The sequence below is a fragment of the Aulonocara stuartgranti genome (genome assembly GCF_965226115.1).
Source record: "Aulonocara stuartgranti genome assembly, chromosome: 9".
Lineage (NCBI taxonomy): Eukaryota > Metazoa > Chordata > Actinopteri > Cichliformes > Cichlidae > Aulonocara > Aulonocara stuartgranti.
This window is the reverse complement of record NC_138960.1, coordinates 4415021-4438766: the sequence shown is the minus strand read 5'-3', so window position 1 is coordinate 4438766 and position 23746 is coordinate 4415021. Positions and strand designations below refer to the sequence as shown.

Genomic DNA, 23746 nt, shown 5'->3' with positions numbered 1-23746 from the left:
GCTTGCTCCAGCAGCAGTAAAAACATCTGAACATTCATGCCATTAAAGCAGCAGAGAGAACAGTGCCATGAAATGAAATGGCTCAATGCTCATGTAATTACAAATGTAGGTCATCTGAATCACCAGACGACGTTCAGCAAGCACAGGTTTTCTCTCTTTTTTGAGTTTAACATAATTGCTTTAACATTTCCTGCCTCAAAGTGACTGTAATAATGTGACTCCAATCATGGCAGAAGCTTTTAATTGAATTCATCAAAGTGTGGTCCTTTCCTTGAGGTTTCAAGAGGCTCATTGTGTGAATGTTCATTGGCTTGAAACCAGCTATGGTAAGCTGGACTGCTTCAAGTTAGCGAATGGTATAATTTCATCTGTTTCTGAAGAGCCAGTAGGAGTGGTGTTGGTGCGAAACTTATCCTGCTGCACAACAGCAAAGGCATTATTAAATCCCCTGGAACTTATATAATATTTGATAGTAGTTAAAACAGCTACAGCCTTTGAAAATGAAATCCATACTGGAGGAAGCTTTCTGTTTTTTCCTTAGAGGGGCCTCACTATTCTGCTTTGTCAGCTTGTGTTTTTATTTTCAGTACCTACTAGGATAGATTTCCATTAGTCATAGTTCAAAATTATATTTCCTAATTTTATAATGGCCCACAGTTATCCTCTACAAACCTGAACAAGCAGCAAGGCTGAAAGGATCAAGCTTTGGTTATAAAGCGTGTTCCTTTGTTATTTCTTGAACAATTTCTGTAATCCAGCAAACTGTATGCTGAGTAGAACACCGGCATGGCTGTGGGTCAAGAGGTTGATCAGGTTCTTCTAATGGGCAAGCTGATGGTTTGGTCCCTGTGTTCCAACAGTCTTGTTGTAGTGCCCTTGGGCAAGATTCTGAACCCAAATTGCTCTCTATGCTTCTGTGTGTGAAGTTAAAACTACATCTCTGTAAGAAGTAGTAGTAGAAAAGGTGCAGACTCCAGGTTATTTTCCCCAAGTGCTCACTTAGAAAAGATAAGATAAGATAAGATAAGATAGAACTTTATTAATCCCTGGGGTGGGTTCCTCTGGGAAATTCGACTTCCAAAAAGCACAGCAACGACCGAAGTTACAGTTACAGAATTGTTATATATATGTGTGTGTGTGTGTGTGTATATATATATATATATAAAAAACACCCAGCACGCCCCTGCGGGCGGTTTATCCTTCAAGCTCGGGTCCTCTACCAGAGGCCTGGGAGCTTGAGGGTCCTGCGCAGTATCTTAGCTGTTCCCAGGACTGCGCTCTTCTGGACAGAGATCTCCGATGTTGTTCCCGGGATCTGCTGGAGCCACTCGCCTAGCTTGGGAGTCACCGCACCTAGTGCTCCGATTACCACGGGGACCACCGTTACCTTCACCCTCCACATCCTCTCGAGCTCTTCTCTGAGCCCTTGGTATTTCTCCAGCTTCTCGTGTTCCTTCTTCCTGATATTGCTGTCATTCGGAACCGCTACATCGATCACTACGGCCATCTTCTTCTGTTTGTCTACCACCACTATGTCCGGTTGGTTAGCCACCACCATTTTGTCCGTCTGTATCTGGAAGTCCCACAGGATCTTAGCTCGGTCATTCTCCACCACCCTTGGGGGCATCTCCCATTTTGACCTCGGGACTTCCAGGTTATACTCGGCACAGATGTTCCTGTACACTATGCCGGCCACTTGGTTATGGCGTTCCATGTATGCCTTGCCTGCTAGCATCTTGCACCCTGCTGTTATGTGCTGGATTGTCTCTGGGGCATCTTTACACAGCCTGCACCTGGGGTCTTGCCTGGTGTGATAGACCCCAGCCTCTATGGATCTTGTGCTCAGAGCTTGTTCTTGTGCTGCCATGATTAGTGCCTCTGTGCTGTCTTTCAGTCCAGCTTTGTCCAGCCACTGGTAGGATTTCTGGATATCAGCCACCTCCTCTATCTGCCGGTGGTACATACCGTGCAGGGGCCTGTCCTTCCATGATGGTTCCTCGTCTCCCTCCTCTTTCTTGGGTTTCTGCTGCCTGAGGTATTCACTGAGCACTCGGTCAGTTGGGGCCATCTTCCTAATGTATTCTTGGATGTTCGTTGTCTCATCCTGGACTGTGGTGCTGACACTCACCAGTCCCCGGCCCCCTTCCTTCCGCTTAGCGTACAGCCTCAGGGTGCTGGATTTGGGGTGAAACCCTCCATGCATGGTAAGGAGCTTTCTTGTCTTTATGTCAGTGGCTTCTATCTCCTCCTTTGGCCAGCCTATTACCCCAGCAGGGTACCTGATCACGGGCAGGGCGTACGTGTTGATGGCCCGGATCTTGTTCTTACCATTCAGCTGACTCCTCAGGACTTGCCTGACCCTCTGCAGGTACTTGGTGGTTGCAGCTTTTCTAGCGGCCTCTTCATGGTTCCCATTCGCCTGTGGGATCCCCAAGTACTTGTAACTGTCCTCTATGTCTGCAATGTTGCCTTCTGGTAGTTCTGGGAAAATATATATATATATATATATATATATATATACATATACACACACACATATATAAATACAGAGACAAATATAAATAAAATATACAAAGGGGATAAATAGAATAAATAGGAATAAAAAATAAAAATACAAGTGAATTGCACATTTCAAGTATTGAGTCTATTGCACTGTTGACTATTTACAAAAAGTATTGCACAAGGTATTGTACAGTGAGGTGAAGAGGCACTACAGCTTAGTTGTTCCCCCCTCCTTTGTCCTCCTGTTTCCCCTCCCTCTCCCCTCCAGAGAGGAGTTAAACAGTTTGATGGCGTGTGGGACAAAGGAGTTTTTAAGTCTGTTAGTTCTTGTCTTGGGGAGAAGCAACCTGTCACTGAACAGACTCTTCTGATTGTTTATGGCCGTGTGCAGAGGATGCCCAGCATTGTTCATAAAAATGTATCCAAAAATGTAAAAAAATGTATCCAAGAATCAGTCCATTTACCAACATCTGCATTGAATCAAAGTAACAAAGAATATTAATTACGAGTCCTGCACAGTCTCAGTGCATCTATAAAATGTCTGAAGAAAAACTAAAAAAGCCACCATAACCCTGTACTTGGAATCTCCTCTACTTTACAAAAGCTGGGAGTCAAAACAAGTCAGCCGCTCGCTCGACGTCTCGACTGAGTCATTGTCTTTAAAAAAAAAAAAAGTTAGGCTAGCTTTAATGATGCATTTTATGACATATTTCAAAGCAAAACAAATGCAAGTCTACATTTCATTTCTCATCCGAAAGGTTTAGCATTGTGATGGCCAAACCCGTGGCCACACTCTAAAGTCGGTAACTTTTGTATTTTCTTCATTTTGAACATAGTAATACATTTTAGTTCCCAATAACTTCATTGATTGGTTTGGATACATTTGTTCTATTTGTAAGCGCGCACATTTAGTTTACTTATGTATTCATACTACTTCATTTCTTTGCTTTCTGACTAACCTTTGTCTTTTTATTTCTTACCTGCCATCATCCCTGGGAGTTGCTGGACAAAAGATGGTAGCCAGGGTTTGAAACCATTAAATACAAAGGAAGATAATTGGACCACACCACCACTTCCTGCTGAAGGGGGGAATGTGTGTTTTCTTTATTTTAAAAACAAAGTATTTGTATTTAATTAAATATTTGAGTTTAGGGTTTAATGGGGTTTTTGATTTTCTTCTTTAGTGTTTAGTTTATTAACAAACTAGATTGTACTGCATCGTTTGTGATTTATGATTGTGTTTGTTTGTTACCCCTCATGTGTCACAATGGTCTGATCAGCCATTATATATACCCTTGTATGTCAATTCATGTTTAGGTCAATTGTGTATGTTTGAGCAGTCATTTGGTTTGTTAAGTTTGCAGTCGTTGCCTGAGTTCAGTTTTGTTTCTTTGACCTCTTTTATGAGCGCAACATTTATTAGTCTTGTAAATCTAATTTTTGGGGGTTAAATAGATGGAAACTATATTTTTCTAATAATTCCTGGGCTCCTCCTGTTTTTCAACTCGGTCCATCACAAGCATACTGAGTCCTGGTCATCAGAAGGTTTGAATAGTTGTTATTCTGTCTCCACTGTCTCTGGAGATTTTTTTCTGCTTTCTCATCTCATCTCTCTTTACTCTTTTAGCAAAGAAAGATGGGAAAGCAGCTGGGACATCAAGGGATACTAAAGATTCCAGAGAGGTTTTAGCTTGATTCATTTAGCGCTCCTGAAAGACACCTTTTGAAAGAGAAGGTATTATACCCCTCTGCAACCCCTAAATGCCCTGCAGTGGCACAGAGAGTTTTGGGTTGTTTCCTGGCCTTAACTGCTGTTCTGTGTACCTGCCCAGGTGAAAGCATGCCTGAAGTTGACTTTGGAGGGACACCATCTCATGCTAGTCATTGTCATGCTCTTCTGGCCATTATTTTCAGCTGTGAATATTTAATAGTTTGAAATAAAACTGTGCGGTATACAATAAAGCCCAAGTTTGTAACAGTTGCATTAAAGATTAGTTATAATTCCCAGCCTTTCCTCTTTCTCCTTAATAAGCACTGATAAAATATAAACTGAATAGAATTTATTCTATGATATAGAATAATAAGGCCATTATTATAATACAGTAAATCAAAAGAATGAGAAAACATTTAAATATTGTGCATTGGGATGACAATTGTGGCCCATTTTGTGGTGGGTGTGCTGCAGATATAGACCTCAGGCATGTTTTGAAAGGTGTCTTTGAATCAATGAACTCATGCACTGCTGAGATACCTGCAGTATTCTCACCAGATGACCTCAAGCTGTCTTAGGCAGGCCTCACTACAATAACCAGATGAAAAGCAAAGGCCACAATGGTAGTTGCACAGGCAGAAAAAGCCAGTCTGAAGGAAAAGGAATGACTGAGGTCTGGGCAATATAACACCATTTTTGTGCCAGCTTGCTTAAGGCAAGAAGAAGAGAAAGCTTAAAGGCAAAGTGGAGTAACACATCCAGAGTGATGCCAGGGCCCGAGAAGCTAGGCATCAACTTTTTTTTTTAAGTTTGTGAGAAGGATGGAGATAACAAATACAAGAATAAAACTGGGTTTAACACAGTGATTCAAAAATATTTATAGTTTAGCATTTTTCCAACAAACACAGATGCAGACTTCCCCCTTAGAACAATGTCTGAGTGAAGAAGTCCTCATATGGCTCAGATTTAATTTGCTAAAGACTAGTGATGTGCGATACCACTGATTTCCTTTCCGATCCGATACCAAGTAATATTCAGGGTGGTATCGACGATACTGATCCGATACCGATACTTTGTACAAAACGGATTTTATTTATTGTATCTCAAATTATAGCGTCATAATGATTACAGGACATCAGAATACCTTCTTCTTATCACTTAATAATGCAGAGTTCATCATATAGAAATAAAAAAACTAAAGTTGTGTGCTATTTGAACACGTTGCCTGCCTGCAGCACTAAAGGACTCCATGAGAGACTCTCACCCTAGCAGCACCTGTCCCTCTCCTCCTCTTCAGTTCGCCTCAACATACGCTCGTCATATTTTGTGATATGATTTACTCTGAGGTGTTTGACAAGGTTAGTGATGTTGCCACAACCATACATGCCAACCCTCCCGATTTTTCCGGGAGAATCCCACCTTTCTCCAGATTTTCCACCCGGACAACAAAGTTGAAAAACCATATCGCAGAATTCATAGCGCGGCCCAGCCAATTCCAGTTTCCAACAATGATGGCAGCGACTTAGTTTTAATATTACTCTTATTTCTCTTTCTGGGTCGCAAAAAAACTTTTAACATATTTTCAGGTGAGAATGTAGCTGTGTAAACTTCAAATATCTGAGCCGACCGACACATCGTCTTCAAACCCCCGCGGTCTTTCACCACTCGGGTTAAACATGATGTACAAGTCACTTTGATAACTTAAAAATGTTCTTGTTTGGCTTTTTCAGTGTTTTATTTGTTTGTGAGTAAATCGGTTTGGCTGAGATTAAAGTTATTAGATTAGATTAGATTAAATAAAACGTTATTAATCCCTCGGGAGGGTTCCTCCAGGGTTTTCACACAGCTGAATAAACGTCAAACAGAAAACTGATTAAACAGAAGAGTTTACGTCAGTGTCCGGTTATATTTTAGACAGCAAGGAGCAGACGGCAGAGTTTCACTCCACCGAGGGAGCTCGTGACGTACTACCCGGCTTTCTTTAGACCGCGAAGGCCGGTGTTGTGCCAAAAAGTGATTGTCTGCCAAAAACTGATTTCCGGTATTTGCCAAAAACTGATTGCTCGTATTTAAACTGCTATAAGTAACTTGTTGGGCTATAATATGTGAAACATATGTCAAATGCATCCCTCATGGATGACATAAAGTCATCTTGAGCCACAAACAACATTCGTGTAACAAGGTAGAAGCTGCAATCAGTTTTTGGCAGTGACTTTTATATAACCTTTATTTAAACAGTTAAAAAAAAATCTCATTAACATTAAAAATGTCTTTTGTAAGAGTAAGTTGGCCAAGAGGACAGCAGAAATGGCAGCAAATATTACAATATTTCTGTAAAAATATTTTAAGTGGGGATAAAGGACCGGATTGGTTATAATGTAAGTACAATAGCAGAGAGTTGTAAAGATACTTGAAAAACAGATATTGTTTTAATTCTCTATATAACCCCTTTGTAAACCCTGTTCACCGAAGTCTATTTACGAACATACGTAAAGATATTACACATAAAAAATACACAGAAACATTGGAAATCAGTTTTTGGCAGACAATCACTTTTTGGCACAACACCGGTCCTCAGGTGGAAGCAGCCTCTGAATTTGGACACCCCCGCTGTTTCCGGGCCGGCCAATAATAACGGTGACATTTAACGTATTTTATCCGATAAATAAACCCTGTAAAATATATTTATCCGCCCAAACAGCCCTTTTGAATGTCTCCCTAATTCTGAGGTCTCAAGGTTGGCAAGTATGGCCACAACACCTCACTTTTTTTGCCACATTTATTGCAAACCACGGCTCAGCTGTTTGTGGAGGTAAAATACATCCGCACAATTACGCTCAGCCATTGTTGTGAGTGCGCACGCCAAGGGGCTGCGAGACATTTATACAGCCGTATTTCGCACATGACTATGAAAGGCGGAAGAGGAAGTAGTTCCTTTGAATGTAGGCAATCCGAATGTTATAGTTTCTTTCCACTGTGTTCCTGTTAATGATAAACTACAAATTTACTCTAAATTACTAAAATATCGATATTTTAATGTGAGAATCGATTCTAGAACATAAATGATTGGTATCGGAGGAATCGATATTTCAGGATCGATCCGCACATCACTACTAAAGACTACTGCGGCCATTAAAAGATGTGGAAGCGGCCTGGTGACAAAGTATTTTCAGTGGGTGTTTGATTCTCTCTTCCTGTCTAGAGAAATGTGTCCATTTTGGGAACCGCAGACTTACATTCCTGCTTTTGACGTGGTTACGTTGGCTTAACATAACCTTCGGCGTGTGGTTTGCAGCTCATATTTGCAGTCTTGTGCCAAGAGATGGTAGATTGCTGTCTCTGGGTTGGGGTAGTGATAGTATTCCAAATGAAGGAGTTGAAGTATTCTCAGGAGTGATAGGAAGGTGGATCATGATGTTCAGCTGTGGACTGGAACAGCTGTAATGCAGGTATTGTACTGGACTGTTGTGGTGAAGTGAGAGCTAACCTGAAGGATTTTTACCAGTTAATCTACATTTAACTCTCATCCATTGTCAGGGGCTTTAAAGAATGAAGAAGAAGATGAGTTTCCTACTTCGTAAACCGAGGAGGTTATATTCTTTGTAACGTTTACATGCATCTGTGTCATTCAAACTTGAGATTGAAAGGTTTAGAATGAATCCTGAAAACGCTTTTAGGGGTGTAGCATGGGGTTATATTAACAATAAAAATTCAAATTTGGATTACACCCACAAAGGTCTTCGATGTCAGCTGAATGAATTATAACTTTACGTATATTATAACTAATTATAACTAACTTCATAATGAAGAAACTATAATTCCTTTAAGCGTGGTGTATATTTTGAACATATAGAAGGCAACACAAATATTTAAAATATCAGGTCAAATCTGACCTTCAACTCAATCTACTGACCTTGAAGGAGAGGTCAGAGTGACAATAATACTATAGACTGTAGGTTTTCTGACTGACAAGAACACTTTGGCATGAGGTTGTTTTTTAGTATAGTTGATTCATTTTATTTGAAGAGGTTGTAACAATTTGAATACATGCACAGTGTTTTTTGTGTTATTCTTTTTGGAAAACACAATAAATTTGTCATCAAAAACATTTTTCACCTGATACTAGGCAGCATGGCGGTTGCTCTATTAATGGTGGGACAGTGATTAGTACTGTTGCCTCACAGCAAGAAGGTGCTGGGTTCAAATCAACCATCTGGCCACGTTCTCCCCATGTCATGCAGTTAGTCGGGTTAGGTAAATTAGTGATTCTAAATTGCCCATACACTGTAAAAACTGTGACTAGAGGTTACTTAAAAAAGTTATGGCAACAAAGTGACACTTGAAATAATTAAGTAGATTTTAATTTCAAAAGATTTATGTAAAATGTAGAGAAAATGTTAATTAAATTCAAATAGAAAACAAAAGTAGATATTAATAGAATTAAACTGTAAATATGTGTTGGATTTAGGGTCAAAATCTCAAACTGAAGGTTGAAATTGCCCAACTTTACCAAAAAAAATAATTGATATGAAATAAGTCTCTGAGAAAAATTACATTGAATTTACTAACTATCTGGCAAATGTTTAGTAAAAACTTCCTAAAATATCCATTACAAAGAAATGAAATCTTCTTGTTTTTTCAGTAAAACTCAAATTGGATTCAATAATTTTCCAAATAAACCTTAAAAATAATGACTGAATAATAAGAGAAAATGAAATGAATTTAACTTATTTTCTGAGTAAAATGAATCAATTTCACAAAGAAAACATCAACACAGTAATTTGTTTTATTGTGGAAAATAAAACACAGTAATTTATAATATAACATTTTTCTGCTCGTATACACTGAATTCTCATCAACAATCTCCTGATCTCCTAAATACATTCCTCTGCTGTAAATTTGTTTTAGTGTCATAAACAGTTTATCACACAGCTTTGTGTACAGAGCAACAGCAACATAAACTGCATGAATGTAAACCAGTTTTGTAAAAAAGAAATTAATCTTTAGATTAGACTGTAATATCAACATGAACCTGAAATTTGAATATCCTTTACCGTTTCCTTTATCTCTGTTACTTATTTATGATTGACTAACAAAAACTTTAGTTAGTCAATCTTTTGTTAAATTGAATCACTCAATATAACTGTAGAATAAAGGTTTTTTAACTCATGTACATGGAATATCAATAATGTAAATCAACCTTTTATCCCAATTTGGATGTTTAACCTGAGAAAATCTAAGACACATGTAAGAGGAAGTAACATTTCTACAGCTACAGGACTGCACTTCTGTTAAATTTTAAAGTTGTTTTAAACTAATGTTTTATAGTAACATACACTATAAACAAAGAAAAGCTTCACTAGTGATTCCTCCAATTTGTTGCCTTTCAAACAGAATATTCCTAAGAAACTTGTAGGTAATAAAAAACAAACATTAAAATGAAGAGCACAAATACAGCCTGACACATTGCAGGTCATTTGGGTAAGACATGAATAAGTTGAAATTATTTTGAAAACTGAAAAGATAGCTGCATCTAACAAAGACAAACCAAAGGTTTTCAGTGAGCTTATTTCCCTTTCATTCTTTCAGAGTCCTCACTTAAGCCAATAACTTGTTCTTGAGGCTGTTCACTTTTGGTGAGAGCTTAGCACAATCCAGTTCAAGGAAAGTTTTCTGGAATACTTCCAAGGTGTATTTTAGCTCTTTGGGATAGGCAAGATTGACTGCATATGTCAATTCAACCAGCATTGCGCATGCTCTTGGAAAATTGCCCAGAGCAGGCATAACTCTCACACCCTCCAGCACAATGCCAATGTCATCCTCCTCAGATCCAACAGCCTTGATTTTGTAGATTTTCATCCTCTGTTCAGAAAGATCTTGTGACACACCATCCTCATCAGCATCCTGAAACAACAAACACATGAGTTTTCTGACTGTAGTTGCACACATGAAATATTTCCTGGACACATCCTGTAGCTGAATGACAAATAGAACATGATAATGCCTCAAATTATTTGAAACTTGACAAACACATATGAATAACAAAAACAGAATAATGTTTCTACTTCAACACTTACACTGTACTCTTTGATCAGTTGATCAATGGACTCCCCAAGGTACACCATCAAGCACCGAATAACCAGATTTCTGGTTATGTCATTGCTAGGATTGCTTGGTGACTGAAAATGAGCAAGAATTCCAAAAATTACCATCAGATAAGTGACCATTTATTAAGACAAAACTGTGAGAATTGGCAGTATTAAAAAAAACTGTTAAATATCAAATTATCATCACATGGAACATTATGTGCGATAATTAGCTGATGTTAATGCACATGCCTGGGTGCTGACAGTCAACACAAAGGTATTGTCAACATGCTTGTAAGCTTCAATCTTTAAATGTGTCGTTTTAGTAAATTACATTAATTTATTCTTTTAGTTTTTTATCTAATTTAGTTTATGTTCGTCAGAAAGGGTTTTTCCTTCTTGGGACAAAACAAAAACCCAGCAATACCTGTACTTGTGTTTTTTTGTTTGTTTTTTGTTTGTTTGTTTTTACTAAGAATAGACATGTATTTAAAATACAATTAAAACATGAAACCCATAATTGTGTTGTTAATTATATCAGTGACGTCCTGGCGTCCTCTTGCACTGACAAAAACATGCAAACAAATTAGTGGAGCTGTGCACCATGCAAATGAAATTTGACAAAAAAATTCTTTAAATAAAATTCCAAGCTGAAATGTCTGTGGAAAATACCTTGGCTATGATAGCCTGCAACTTCAATCCCATGGCTCCCCCCTTGGAATGGAAAAGGGCCAACAGTTTGGGAGTGTACTCATCCAGCATGGACATGAATTTGGGTTCAAGGTGTACCAGGGTGATCCTGTAGAACTCATCCTGCAGCTGAACGACAAAAAAAAACATGATGCGGCCTCAAATTATTTGAAGTTTGAAAGATTACATTAAAAAAACCCAAAAGCCTACCCAAAATGAATTTGGAACTCACATGAGATGCCTCAAACAAAGCTGGCCATCTGGCTTTGATGTCTTCAATGCTGGGGGACAGGTTGACAATTTCATGTCGTCTATGTGCAAATGTTTTAGCCATTTTTTCTTTTATCACTTTGTTGTTGTCTCTTTTCTTGACTTCAGTAAGCAACTGAATTCTCTCTTCTTCTTGACTGTCCTCATCTTCACCTGCTGGATATGGCGGAAGGTAATTTACCTCTGCTTTCCGAGGCTTTTTCACTTTATTTGCAGACTTCTGGTCACCTGGACTCTTGTGTTTCATGGCATTGCATGTCAACTCAGGAACACCAAACCCTCTAAGTTTTGTACGATAATTGGCCATCTTGTATTTGATGCTTTGTTGCCAACCATAATAACCTGAGAAAGAGCCAGGTTCCTTGAGACAAGGGTATTTTGTCACAAGTGCCTCAGCAACATAACTAACCTGTGCACTTGAAGGATAGGCCGTAAATGTAAATATAGTTTCAGCCAACTTCTCAAGAATATCAGTCTTTACTTTGGAGGTGGGCAGAAGATTTCCATTCTTTTTATACTCCTCAGTGGCTCTTTCCAGGTACATCTCAGTTTCATATGCAAACTGTGGAATGGGAAACTGTTTCGGCCAGGGCTCACAACGTTCTGTGGTCTTCTGCCTTTTGAGAATAATGGTGTCCTGAGAAGAAGTAGTTGCAGCAGAGTCTGCATTGGATACAACTGACTCAGCATATGAGGAGTCATAGTCAGACAGTTGGCCAGAGGGGCCGCCAAAACTGTCATCAACCGGAGTCAAGCTTAGCATGACTGGGGTGATGCCAACAACCTTCACAGTGTCTTTGTCTTTTATCTGGTCAGCTCTGTGAAGAGTGAAGTAGTCCTGGAATTCTGGGTCAAAATACTGAAGACTGAAGTCATTTGAAATCCCAAAAGTATCCTTCACAACACTCTGCAGCTCCTCCAATGTTGGTGGGATCCCTGATGGAAGAACCAACTTCTCGATTTGGTCATCAATAATTACACGAAGCTTTGCCTCCATCTTGTTCAACCTAGAATAAAATGTAAATGAGCAGAGTTAAATTTCCCTTCAATTAAATAAAATTAGTTATTACTTTTCATTTATACAATAGTTGAGATATAAAACTATAAAACAAAAAGCACACTTCAACACACCAAATGTTGCAAATAACAAATACTTGGGAGATGTACATGTTATCAAGTTTTTGTTGTTGTCGTTTTGTTTTTTGTTGTTTGTTTGTTTGTTGAAAAAGATTTGCATATCTTACACTGCCATCCCATTTGCCAGGTCCTAAAGTGATGGAAAAATATATATCTAAGAATCTAAATAGTTTTTCATGACAAATGTAAGAGCATGGGTATCTATACACATTTGATGTTGAGATTATAGAGAAGAAGAAAGAAATCCTACAAATAATAAGCAATTATTTTCTACTTATTGTTTTTACAAAAACAAATAAGTTAGATTAAGTGGGGTCAACTTGGTAATTTTATGCCGCTTCAATTTCAAAACCATTAGTTTAATTTAATATAACATGTTATCACAACTTACTTTATAATGCACAGTCTAGATGCTGATCAGGTGAATTTAAGTTGAGGGATCTTCCATTACCTGAAAGGAAAGCAACATTATCATTAATAGCAGTCTCCAAAATAAAAAATTTACACAAACACACGCAGTCATTCCAATAGATTAACACATTTCAAAACATATAAGGACGTTTACTGTTATTTTCTAATAATGATTCTACAAATTTTCTGGTGAGATATTTACTCTTAACAGTAAATATAAACTCACTGACACTGACTTAACGCCTCTAAACGAACACAAACCTTTAGAGCACTTTTGCAAATATGCGATGTCTTGATAAACCGAGCAGGTATTTGAAGTTTACACAGCACCTCGCATGAAAATATCTTAAAAGTTTGTCCAAATTCATGGGCTGCATCCTCCTGAGGACCCGGCCTTCGCGGTCTACGTGGGCCGGGTCCCCAGAAGGTCGGGTAGGCTGGAAGTAAACGGCTGGGGAAATTGGACGGTCTAGCCTTCTGATTAGCGTCACCGCTGTCTCGGTGGAGTTTAATAAACTCAGCCGTCTGCTCCTTGCTATCTAAAATATAACAGGACGCTGGAGTAAATTCTCGACCGTCTCACACTTTTGTTTAATCAGTTTTCTGTTTGACGTTTATTCAGCTGTGTGAAAATCCCGGAGGATTAATAAAGTTTTGTTTTATCTAATCTAATCTAATAACTTTAATCTCAGCCAAACCGATTTACTCACGAACAAATAAAACACCGAAAAAACCAAACAATAACATTTTTAGGTTGTCTAAGTGACTTATACATTACGTTTAAACTGAGTAGCGAAACCCCGCGGTGATCTGAAAATGATGTGCCGGGAATTGTGCCGTTCTCAGCGGCTTCAGTGACCCTCGAGCTCCCGGCTTGCTATCGAGCTGGTGGGTAGCAGATGCTCCGAAAACGTCGAAGCACTTTTGCAAACATGCGATATCTTGATGAACCGAGCAGATATTTGATGTTTACACAGCTACTTTCTCGCCTGAAAATATGTTAAAAGTTTATTTTGTGACCCAGAAAGATTACTAAGAGTAATTTTAAAACTTAGTAGCGGCCGCCATTATTGGAAACTGGAGTTCGAAAAACTGACTGTGGCTGACAAAATCACTCACAACTGAGCGCAAAACATTTTCATGAACTTTTAAACGTGGATGAAAGACGTTAAAACTCATCGGAATATGTCGTTGATGTTTTTTAATACGGTAAAACATGTGGTTAGTTAAAGCTGTTCAGTAACACAGTCGTGAAGGCTTGGAAAGTGACCTTGTGCTAGCAGTCCACTAACTGCCATTTGTGTAAAAATACGATACTATCATTACAGTGATGATTATTAATAAAATTTCGACGTATCATACTGTTTAAAACCTTTACTCAAAACCGATATACGTTATTGTTTAAACCGTGTCTTATATTTGAACAAATTAAGAAGTCTTACCTCTGACAAAATGGAGATGTCCACTCATGAAGCGCGTGTGTCCTGCACGTGGCACAAAGGATTATGGGCGGAAGTGTTCAATGATTAAAATGAAAATGCTTTCATCAGTTAAATCTATTAGATTTCTTAAATTTTTTTAGTACTCAAACATTTTTTTTAAAATCTACTCAACAAACCATTGCTGAATTTACCCCAAACAAAACTGTGTAAATTTAAATAACTGAACATCTCAAAATTGTTGAATTTTGCTTAGATTTGATTAAAACTACTCATACACGTTTTTACTGAGTAATAATTACTATTACTCTCCTATTAGATTCTAATTAACCCCAATCACAGTTTTTACAGTGTAGATCTGAGTGTGAGTGCTTGTCTGTCTGTCTGTGTTACCCCTGCGACAGACTGACGACTTGTCCAGGGTGTAGGTGGGATAGGCTCCACCCCCAGGCTCCCCCTTCCTTCAACCCTGAGTTGAATAAGTGGATAAGAACAGATGGATAGACATCAAAATGGGTTTCAACAGGGCAAATAACAAAATCCTGCACTTTGGACTTGTTTTTACTCCACTACAAACTTCTTAAAGTACATTTAAAACAAACAAAATTAATATATACAAAAATATAATAGCCTTAAAAGTAAATATTACTCAGAAAGTGCGCTGCCTTGGCAGAGTGTTGTACTTTCAAAATGCTCCTTGTTATTGTTCCCTTATGGTCATTATTTACAGTTGTCACTTACAGTCTAATTTCTTAGCACTATTCCACAGAGGCTGGAGAATCTTTTTTCTTTTTTTCATTGCACTGAGTTTCTCATTTTGGCCTGATGGATCACCTAATTTCTTCTTTTTCTTTAGTCTGTTATTCTTTTCTTGTTTTTCGTGTCAGCTTTGATGTCCAAACTTGTTTGGGGTTTTTTACAGTATTGTGAAGTTCCATTATTTCAGCCAAACGCTTACATTTATTTATATATATATATATATATATATATATTTATATATATGTATATGTATATATATATGTATATGTATATATATGTGTATATGTATATGTATATATATATATATATGTATATGTATGTATATATATATATATGTATATATATATGTGTATATATATGTATATATATATGTATATATATGTGTATATATATGTGTATATATATGTGTATATATATATATATATATATATATATGTATATGTATGTGTATATGTATGTGTATATATATGTGTATATATATGTGTATATATGTATATGTTTTTAAGCACTCCTAACTCATTGTAATGGAGGAAACACTTCTGTTCCTTCACCTTCTGTCTTGCCTTAGCAATGCAGTCCTCTTTTTCATAATGTCATCACTGCTGTCTCTGCATCATGTGGAGGTAAATGTGTTACCTTATATGAAGAAACGAGAGTGAGGGACTGAGATAGTTTGCAGATAGTTGGCAGACTGCATGCAGATCACACAAGACTGTTAGTGAATTAGAATCATTCTGAACTAACATATGCACCTTGATTAGAAAAAGAATAGGCAGACATGCACACATCGGATGACAGTTTTGCATATACACTTATTTTTTGTGCAGTATAAGAAGGTTTTTGCCCAAATATTAGTCAACAAGGCCCGTGGATGAATAATGAACAGTAAGCTCCATAATTCGTTTAGAAAAATACTAATTTTGCACCATTGCCTCTGCCAGCACGCTGGATTTTAAATCACATACGCTTTATGAATGAAGTGCAGAGTTTGAGCTGCCACAAGTGTTTTTGCAAAACATTGCTTAAACTATTTAAGAACTACAGCCATATTTATACATGATGTCTCAAAAATAACTGGACAATGTGCAATTATTGTTTTTAAGAAATGGATGAATATCTATAAACAAAGCTGTGATTTCTACACAGTTGTGGCAGGCACCTGTGCATTTTGTTCACACGTTTCTTTAGTTATTAAGAAAACTAGTGTTGTTATTTTAAAAAAGTACAAACAAAATGTTCTTATTTTATAATTCACATGTCAACTAAAGCAACCAGACAAGTGCCAAAAGAAAAAATACATACAGTCTATAATGCAATAAACAGTTAACATGGACATGGTAAACACTACAGGGAAAAAAACAACACAATAACATACACCTAAGTTTATGAAACGCTAAAAAGGAACAGTTTGTTTGTGTCCTCTAAAACGTGCAGACATATGGTGTTTTTCTTCTTCAGCAGGCAACAATCTACCACAACTCTGTACTGCTGACTAACACTCAGCAAGCCTCACTGAGAAGACTCTTTTTCATCTTTCATTTTTAGCCAAATCCTAATGTTGTGCTGCATCTTCAGTGCCACTGAAGTAAGTTTTTGCTGTGTGGGAAGAAACTCCTGGCAGTGAAATGAGATATGAATACAACAAGAACCCCAGGCTTAAACGCAGAATGCAAGACACCATTCTAACATTTGGAAATGTCCATGGAGATCACATCACATTGAAATGTAGATCCATTCAATCCTTACTTTTACGAACCAACAATCAGCGCGTGTCTGTGTGAGAAACTGAATTATAACCTTTCCTGTGATTTGGCTAGTGAACGAGGAACTCTCAGTCAGACGAAAAGAAGCAGCACTGGAGTCGAGCACCCAAACCTAATATGTTACTTAGGTCACTCCCTACAATAAAATGCCAAGCTGAGCACTGCAGGGAGTTTGAAAACATTCATTTCCCTCCTAGGGACAATGGCAGATTCCCCACTAGGGCAAGTTAATATTGTCACTTCTTACAATGGAACAATACAGTGGGGCAAAAAAGTATTTAGTCAGCCACCGATTGTGCAAGTTCCCCCACTTAAAATGATGACAGAGGTCAGTAATTTGCACCAGAGGTACACTTCAACTGTGAGAGACAGAATGTGGAAAAAAAATCCATGAATCCACATGGTAGGATTTGTAAAGAATTTATTCGTAAATCAGGGTGGAAAATAAGTATTTGGTCAATAACAAAAATACAACTCAATACTTTGTAACATAACCTTTGTTGGCAATAACAGAGGTCAAACGTTTACTATAGGTCTTTACCAGGTTTGCACACACAGTAGCTGGTATTTTGGCTCATTCCTCCATGCAGATCTTCTCGAGAGCAGTGATGTTTTGGGGCTGTCGCCGAGCAACACGGACTTTCAACTCCCGCCACAGATTTTCTATGGGGTTGAGGTCTGGAGACTGGCTAGGCCACTCCAGGACTTTCAAATGCTTCTTACGGAGCCACTCCTTTGTTGCCCGGGCGGTGTGTTTTGGATCATTGTCATGTTGGAAGACCCAGCCTCGTTTCATCTTCAAAGTTCTCACTGATGGAAGGAGGTTTTGGCTCAAAATCTCACGATACATGGCCCCATTCATTCTGTCCTTAACACGGATCAGTCGTCCTGTCCCCTTGGCAGAAAAACAGCCCCATAGCATGATGTTTCCACCCCCATGCTTCACAGTAGGTATGGTGTTCTTGGGATGCAACTCAGTATTCTTCTTCCTCCAAACACGACGAGTTGAGTTTATACCAAAAAGTTCTACTTTGGTTTCATCTGACCACATGACATTCTCCCAATCCTCTGCTGTATCATCCATGTGCTCTCTGGCAAACTTCAGACGGGCCTGGACATGCACTGGCTTCAGGAGCGCAACACGTCTGGCACTGCGGGATTTGATTCCCTGCCGTTGTAGTGTGTTACTGATGGTGACCTTTGTTACTTTGGTCCCAGCTCTCTGCAGGTCATTCACCAGGTCCCCCCGTGTGGTTCTGGGATCTTTGCTCACCGTTCTCATGATCATTTTGACCCCACGGGATGAGATCTTGCGTGGAGCCCCAGATCCAGGGAGATTATCAGTGGTCTTGTATGTCTTCCATTTTCTGATGATTGCTCCCACAGTTGATTTTTTCACACCAAGCTGCTTGCCTATTGTAGATTCACTCTTCCCAGTCTGGTGCAGGTCTACAATACTTTTCCTGGTGTCCTTCGAAAGCTCTTTGGTCTTGGCCATGGCGGAGTTTGGAGTCTGACTGTTTGAGGCTGTGGACAGGTGTCTTTTATACAGATGATGAGTTCAAACAGATGCCATTCATACAGGTAACGAGTGGGGGTCAGAAAAGCTTCTTACAGAAGACGTTACAGGTCTGTGAGAGCCAGAGATTTTCCTTGTTTGAGGTGACCAAATACTTATTTTCCACCCTGATTTACGAATAAATTCTTTACAAATCCTACCATGTGAATTCATGGATTTTTTTTTCACATTCTGTCTCTCACAGTTGAAGTGTACCTCTGGTGCAAATTACTGACCTCTGTCATCATTTTAAGTGGGGGAACTTGCACAATCGGTGGCTGACTAAATACTTTTTTGCCCCACTGTAAGTTCTGCATAGCAGGCAATATGGAGTGACAGAGCCTAGACCTCGAAACTATTGTAAATGATGTGTGTAATGGACAACTCAAGAGCTGAAATTCCAGCTCTTATTAAGCTCATGCTTCTTCTCATTAATTAGCCATTCTTCGCCCTTTTTTGCTGAATATTATGAATGTGCACACACATGCAAGCACTCATATGCAATGCGATTCAATAACAAAAATCACATTTCCCCATTTTATATGCTCCGGAGAAGTAATATCTGATCTCTTATCCCCAGCTCAATAATGGTCCTTTCCAGTATTTGTGAGGCTGGGTCGAAACGTAGTGCTAGAGGAGTATAATGGACAACAAAACTTCCCCAGGCAGAGCTGCAGCTCGAGAGCCACTTGCATAAATATTCCAGTAGGTTCCATATAAACCTCTGTGAGATAAAGAAGGGGGAAGAGGAAGATAGAGAAATTGGGAGCCATTTCTCATTCGGCATGCTGTCTGGCATTATAAGTGACCAAGAGGTAACGTGCCTGGTGTATGTCACATCCTTCACTGCCCTTGGTCTCTTCAACCTCTTTTTATTGATAATTCATGCTAATAGCTATAATTTACAGAGTTCTGTTTTAAACACTGTCAGGAGGGCATGTATTATAAATTATCTGTCTCTCTAGTGCCTTGTTTAACAGCGCAGTCACTGACAATTGAAAATATCCTCTTTTAATGGCAGGACAGAGGTTTATTCTTGAATATAGTAACTCCCCATAAAATCAATAAATGTTACTCTTGACAAGCCATTCCAGGGCAGTAAAACGTTTTTTGTAGTATCGCTTTTAGTTTGCTTACAGTGCTTTCTGACACACTTATTTGGTATTATATTTCGATCAGTCAGGTGTAGCTCAGGAGGTAGAGCAGAAGGTTGGTGGTTTGATCCTTGGCTTCCTCCAGTCTGCATGCCAGATACTTTGGGCAAGATATTAACGATGCACTAATGTTAGTTAGTAAGCACTTAATAGAAGAAAGTGGTTGTGTGAATGTGGCATGTTGTATTAAGCACTTTGAGTAGAGTAGAAAAGCTCTATAAGAATCAGTCCATCTACAAGAGTATAAATGTTCTAAATGTAACTTTGACAGTAAGGGCTGCATTGTGCACATTTAAGCTTTCCCAGCAAAACGTTGCTTTGTGAAGTTCTGTGGTTTTAATATTGGGCTGAACAGGCTAGCTCATAGGCTGTATATACAAGCTAGGCGTTACCATGTGGTTGTAGACTCTGCACATCGAAGTTTATATTTTACCCACCACAATGTTTGTCTTTCTGGAGACAGAATTTACCATATTATGGGAGCAAGCTGCATTAAGTTATAACCACTGTCGCTCTTCTGTACATATTCAAACCATCTCAGCCTCCCCCTCTAACCTCATCTCCAAACTGTCCCTTGTAAAAACACATTTCTAATCTGCATGCAGTCTCTTCTTAACCTGGCCCATATGCTTTCTGTCGCTATGGATGGTTGACTCCAGGTATTTGAACTCTTCTACTTTCATTCCTCTTCTCTGCAGTGTATACCTCCATGTCTCCCTGCTCTCAGTACAGATCACAGTGTCGTCTGTGAACATCACAGTCTGCAGAGACTCCTGTCTGACCTATCTGTAAACCATCACCACTGCAAACAAGAAGGGGGCTCAGAGGCGATGTAATCCCACCCCCACCTTGAACTCATCTGTCATTCTGATCACACTCCTCACCACTGTCCTTGCTTCCCTCATACGTGTTCTGCACCAATCTCAAATACTTCTCTGCAACTTCTGACTGAGATTATTACAGTTCCTCCTTTAGCGCCCTATCATATGCTTTGTGTAGATCAACAAAGACAGTGCAAGTCTTTCTGATCGCCTCTATACTTCTCCATTAACATTCTCAAGGCAAACATCACATCTGTAATGCTTGTTCTCAGCATGAAGCCATACTGCTGCTCACTGATCATTACCTCTCTTCTTAACCTAGCTTCACCAACTCTTTCCCATCTTCATGGTATGGCTCATCAACTTCATCCATCAGTAGTTACTATATTTCTCAACACTACCCCTGTTCCTGATAATCAGTATCCCTACTCTTTATCTCCGTTCTTCATACACATTTTCACTCTCCAGATTTGGGTTAAAATCTCAAAGATTAAAAATGTGGTAAGTCTGTTAAATTAAAACCTTAATGTGTTTGCTTATCAAATACTGAATTCTGGGGCGTGTGGGATAAAAAGAAAAAAAGAAATTGAACAGGGAGTGTGTGACTGAGCAGTGGGGGAACTGTAGCTAAACTGAGCAGAGAGTCCAGAGTGAGGAAGACAAATTCAAGCAAACGTCAGTGAAAACATACAAATGGTGTTTTAGAATACATATTACTGTTCTGCTAACGTGTAAGCTTTGACTTCTAGAGAATAATCTTCTCCAGATAATAAATAAATAATTATTTTATATTATTACACATCATAATATATCATTAGTTCATTATAACATAGCCAAATACAAGGCTTTGTGTTTTGCTAACATGTTTTACTGGAATTTAGCATCAGGCAGAATGGGGGTGTGGTTAGCATGTTAGCTTCACTCCACAGTTCAAAGACATGCTTGTGAGGTTAACTGGCAGAGGTGTGGACTCGAGTCAGACTCGAGTCATTAATTTTATGACTTTAGACTTGACTTGAAAAAATGTTCTAAGACTTGTGACTTGACTTGGACTTTTACACCAATGACCTGGGACTTGAATTGGACTTGAACCGGTTTACTTGAAAAGACTTGATATTTCACCCCAAATCTAAAATTAAACATGCATATTATATAGAGATTGAAAATGTGACGTCATTCAGGGGTAAAACCGCAAAGGATTCTGGGAACTTGTGGCAAGAGGTACTAGCGCACGCAGGCTTTCAATTGAAATCAGTCACACAGCGATAAAAAGAAACACAAAAAATGGCAAGAAGCTGTTGTATTATTAACTACAATAGACTGTCGCATGACAGCCACGGGAAGCCGACGGGTAAAGAGATCGGTTGTTATCGGATTCCGTCGTTGAAGAGAAGTTGTTCGAGCCATGTTTCTGAGTTAACAAAGAGCCGACGGATGGCCTGGATTGCAGCCATTCAAAGACCAAATATAACGTCCCAGAACACTCCAGCTCACATGTTAGTCTGCTCCAAGCATTCCCACAAAGGTCAGTGTTTTGTAGCTGTTAATACGTCATTTTTCTTAACATAATTGGTGATATAGGTTACAAGCAAGTCTGGCGCTGAACAGAAATTGTCGCGCTATGCTCCTTTGTTTATCGTGCATAAATAGTAAATTGTCCTGACACAATATTGCGTTTCGCTTCTGTTATTACCATGGTACATTGACAAAAACATATACTTTTATTCACAGGATAAAACAGTTTTTTTGTATCACCAATTGCCCAGTACGATTACAGCATACAATATTATTGTCACTGCTACATGCGAACCAAAAATTATTTCCACTAATAATTAATTACCGTTGAGCTCAAAGGTCCTATTAATATCGGTTAACGAATGTGTATTTATGAAGACGATTTGTGAGACTGGTAAACTTATGATACGTACGATGGTCATTCGTTCTACACGGTGCATTTCAAGGTCCTGCACCCATCCGTCGGTAAACTGTACCTGGGCTTGTTGCAGTGACCTGAAGTTACTAAACTTCATGAGTGTATGCACTCACTCCAAGAGCCGTATAATTATAAATATGAGCGTGGTGAAAGTTGGGCAGCACGCTAACGTAATTTGTGTGCTCGTACTGGTCTAACCCTTTCACTCCTTTGATTTTTTCCTCGTATCTTTTCTTTGACTTTTCATCAAGTACGGATCGGCATTGTTCTCCTTTGTTTTGTACATAACTTTTTTGGGGGACAAAGAACAAGCAAGAAGGTATTGGAACCGGAGAATGAACATTTTGCGGTGCTGCAAATGCTTGCGTTTGATGCGGTACTTGGATTGTTTTGCCATGAGTTCCCGGCATGCAATGCGCGGAAGTCATGTGGTCTGTCAATCTCTATAGAAAGTATGCACCATTAATTCAATTCATTTATTCAAACCACACTCCGTACGTATGTATGCGTGAGCTGTAGCACAGCCAATCAAATTAACCAGATTTTTAAAGAAAAGAAGAGAAAAAAAACGCTCAAAAATGCTGCAAGGAGTTATTTTTTTCAGGTACATAAACTATGAAGTAGTCAACAAAAAACTGAAATGCAATATGCAAAACATGCAAGAAGAGAATCACAGACAGAGATGGAACAACTTCCAACTTTCTCCGACAGTTGAAGTTGCATAAAGAACGGTAGGTGGTGCTTCATGACTTCATCTAACTAGCAAATGTTGTCCAGGCTACGTTGGTGATGCAGTTTTTTTTAATGTGTATGATATTTTTGTCATGCTATTTTAAAGCCGGTCCTACAACCGCATCCAAGAATAACATGCAGCTTATCTCAGAACTGTCGGTGAAAATTATTCTAGGTGCTAAGTTTAATTGAGCTGCATTTTATAGAGGTGCAATTTCACAATTTGTGTATATTTTCTAAGTTCACTATTTTGTCATGTGTTGAGAAAAACACAGATTTAAAAATCACATGGTCTAATATTTACATTTAGCATATAACTGGAACATTCTTTTTTCATTTTTTATTTTTAAAGACTCGAAAGGACTTGAAATTCAAAATTTCAGACTTTACTCGGACTTTTACACCAGTGACTTAAGACTCGAGTCTGACTTGCCTGACATTACTTGAGACTTGACTTGTGACTTGAGGATAAAGACTTGAGACTTACTTGAGACTTGCAAAACAATGACTTGGTTCCTCCTCTGTTAACTGGTAATCTTAAATTGACTCTGAATGGTTGTCCATCTCTCTGTGTTAGCCCTGTGACAGACTGGCGACCTGTACCCCGCCTTTCAGCCCATGGCATCAGGGAAAGGCTTCAGCCCCCTCACTACTCTGAATTGGATAAGTGGAAGAAAATGAATGGATGTTTTAGCTGAATTCAAGCTGACCGCAAATAGACAAAAAAGATTCTACAAGATTAATGATGCCCTGTCTAAGCCAAGAAATGTACATTTGATC

General features: G+C 38.7%; 1 protein-coding gene across 3 annotated transcripts; it reads right to left on the bottom strand.

Moving 5' to 3' along the window:
* Window positions 1-8976: 8976 nt before the first annotated feature.
* On the bottom strand, window positions 8977-14597 carry LOC309714810 (uncharacterized protein). Of its 3 annotated transcripts, none has more exons than XM_082547498.1 (6): window positions 13069-14597; window positions 12788-12847; window positions 11222-12266; window positions 10972-11118; window positions 10291-10392; window positions 8977-10117 (listed from the first exon to the last, which is right to left on the bottom strand). In XM_082547498.1, the coding sequence occupies exons 3-6, from the start codon at window positions 12254-12256 to the stop codon at window positions 9812-9814; spliced, it is 1590 nt and encodes a 529-aa protein (XP_082403624.1). In that variant the 5' UTR covers window positions 12257-12266; window positions 12788-12847; window positions 13069-14597; the 3' UTR covers window positions 8977-9811. The 3 variants fall into 3 exon arrangements, with proteins under 3 accessions (XP_082403624.1, XP_082403623.1, XP_082403622.1); XM_082547497.1 differs by having other exon boundaries at window positions 14250-14597; XM_082547496.1 differs by lacking the exons at window positions 12788-12847; window positions 13069-14597 and adding an exon at window positions 12504-12513.
* Between the last annotated feature and the right edge of the window lie 9149 nt (window positions 14598-23746).

What these genes read in the sequence shown, in the direction of transcription:
- LOC309714810 (XM_082547496.1), bottom strand. An exon ending in TGCAGGCTATCATAGCCAAG is followed by an intron (nt 10,393 to 10,971) that starts GTATTTTCCACA and finishes GCTCATTTTCAG; the next exon opens with TCACCAAGCAATCCTAGCAA. An exon ending in AACTGATCAAAGAGTACAGT is followed by an intron (nt 10,118 to 10,290) that starts GTAAGTGTTGAA and finishes TTGTTGTTTCAG; the next exon opens with GATGCTGATGAGGATGGTGT.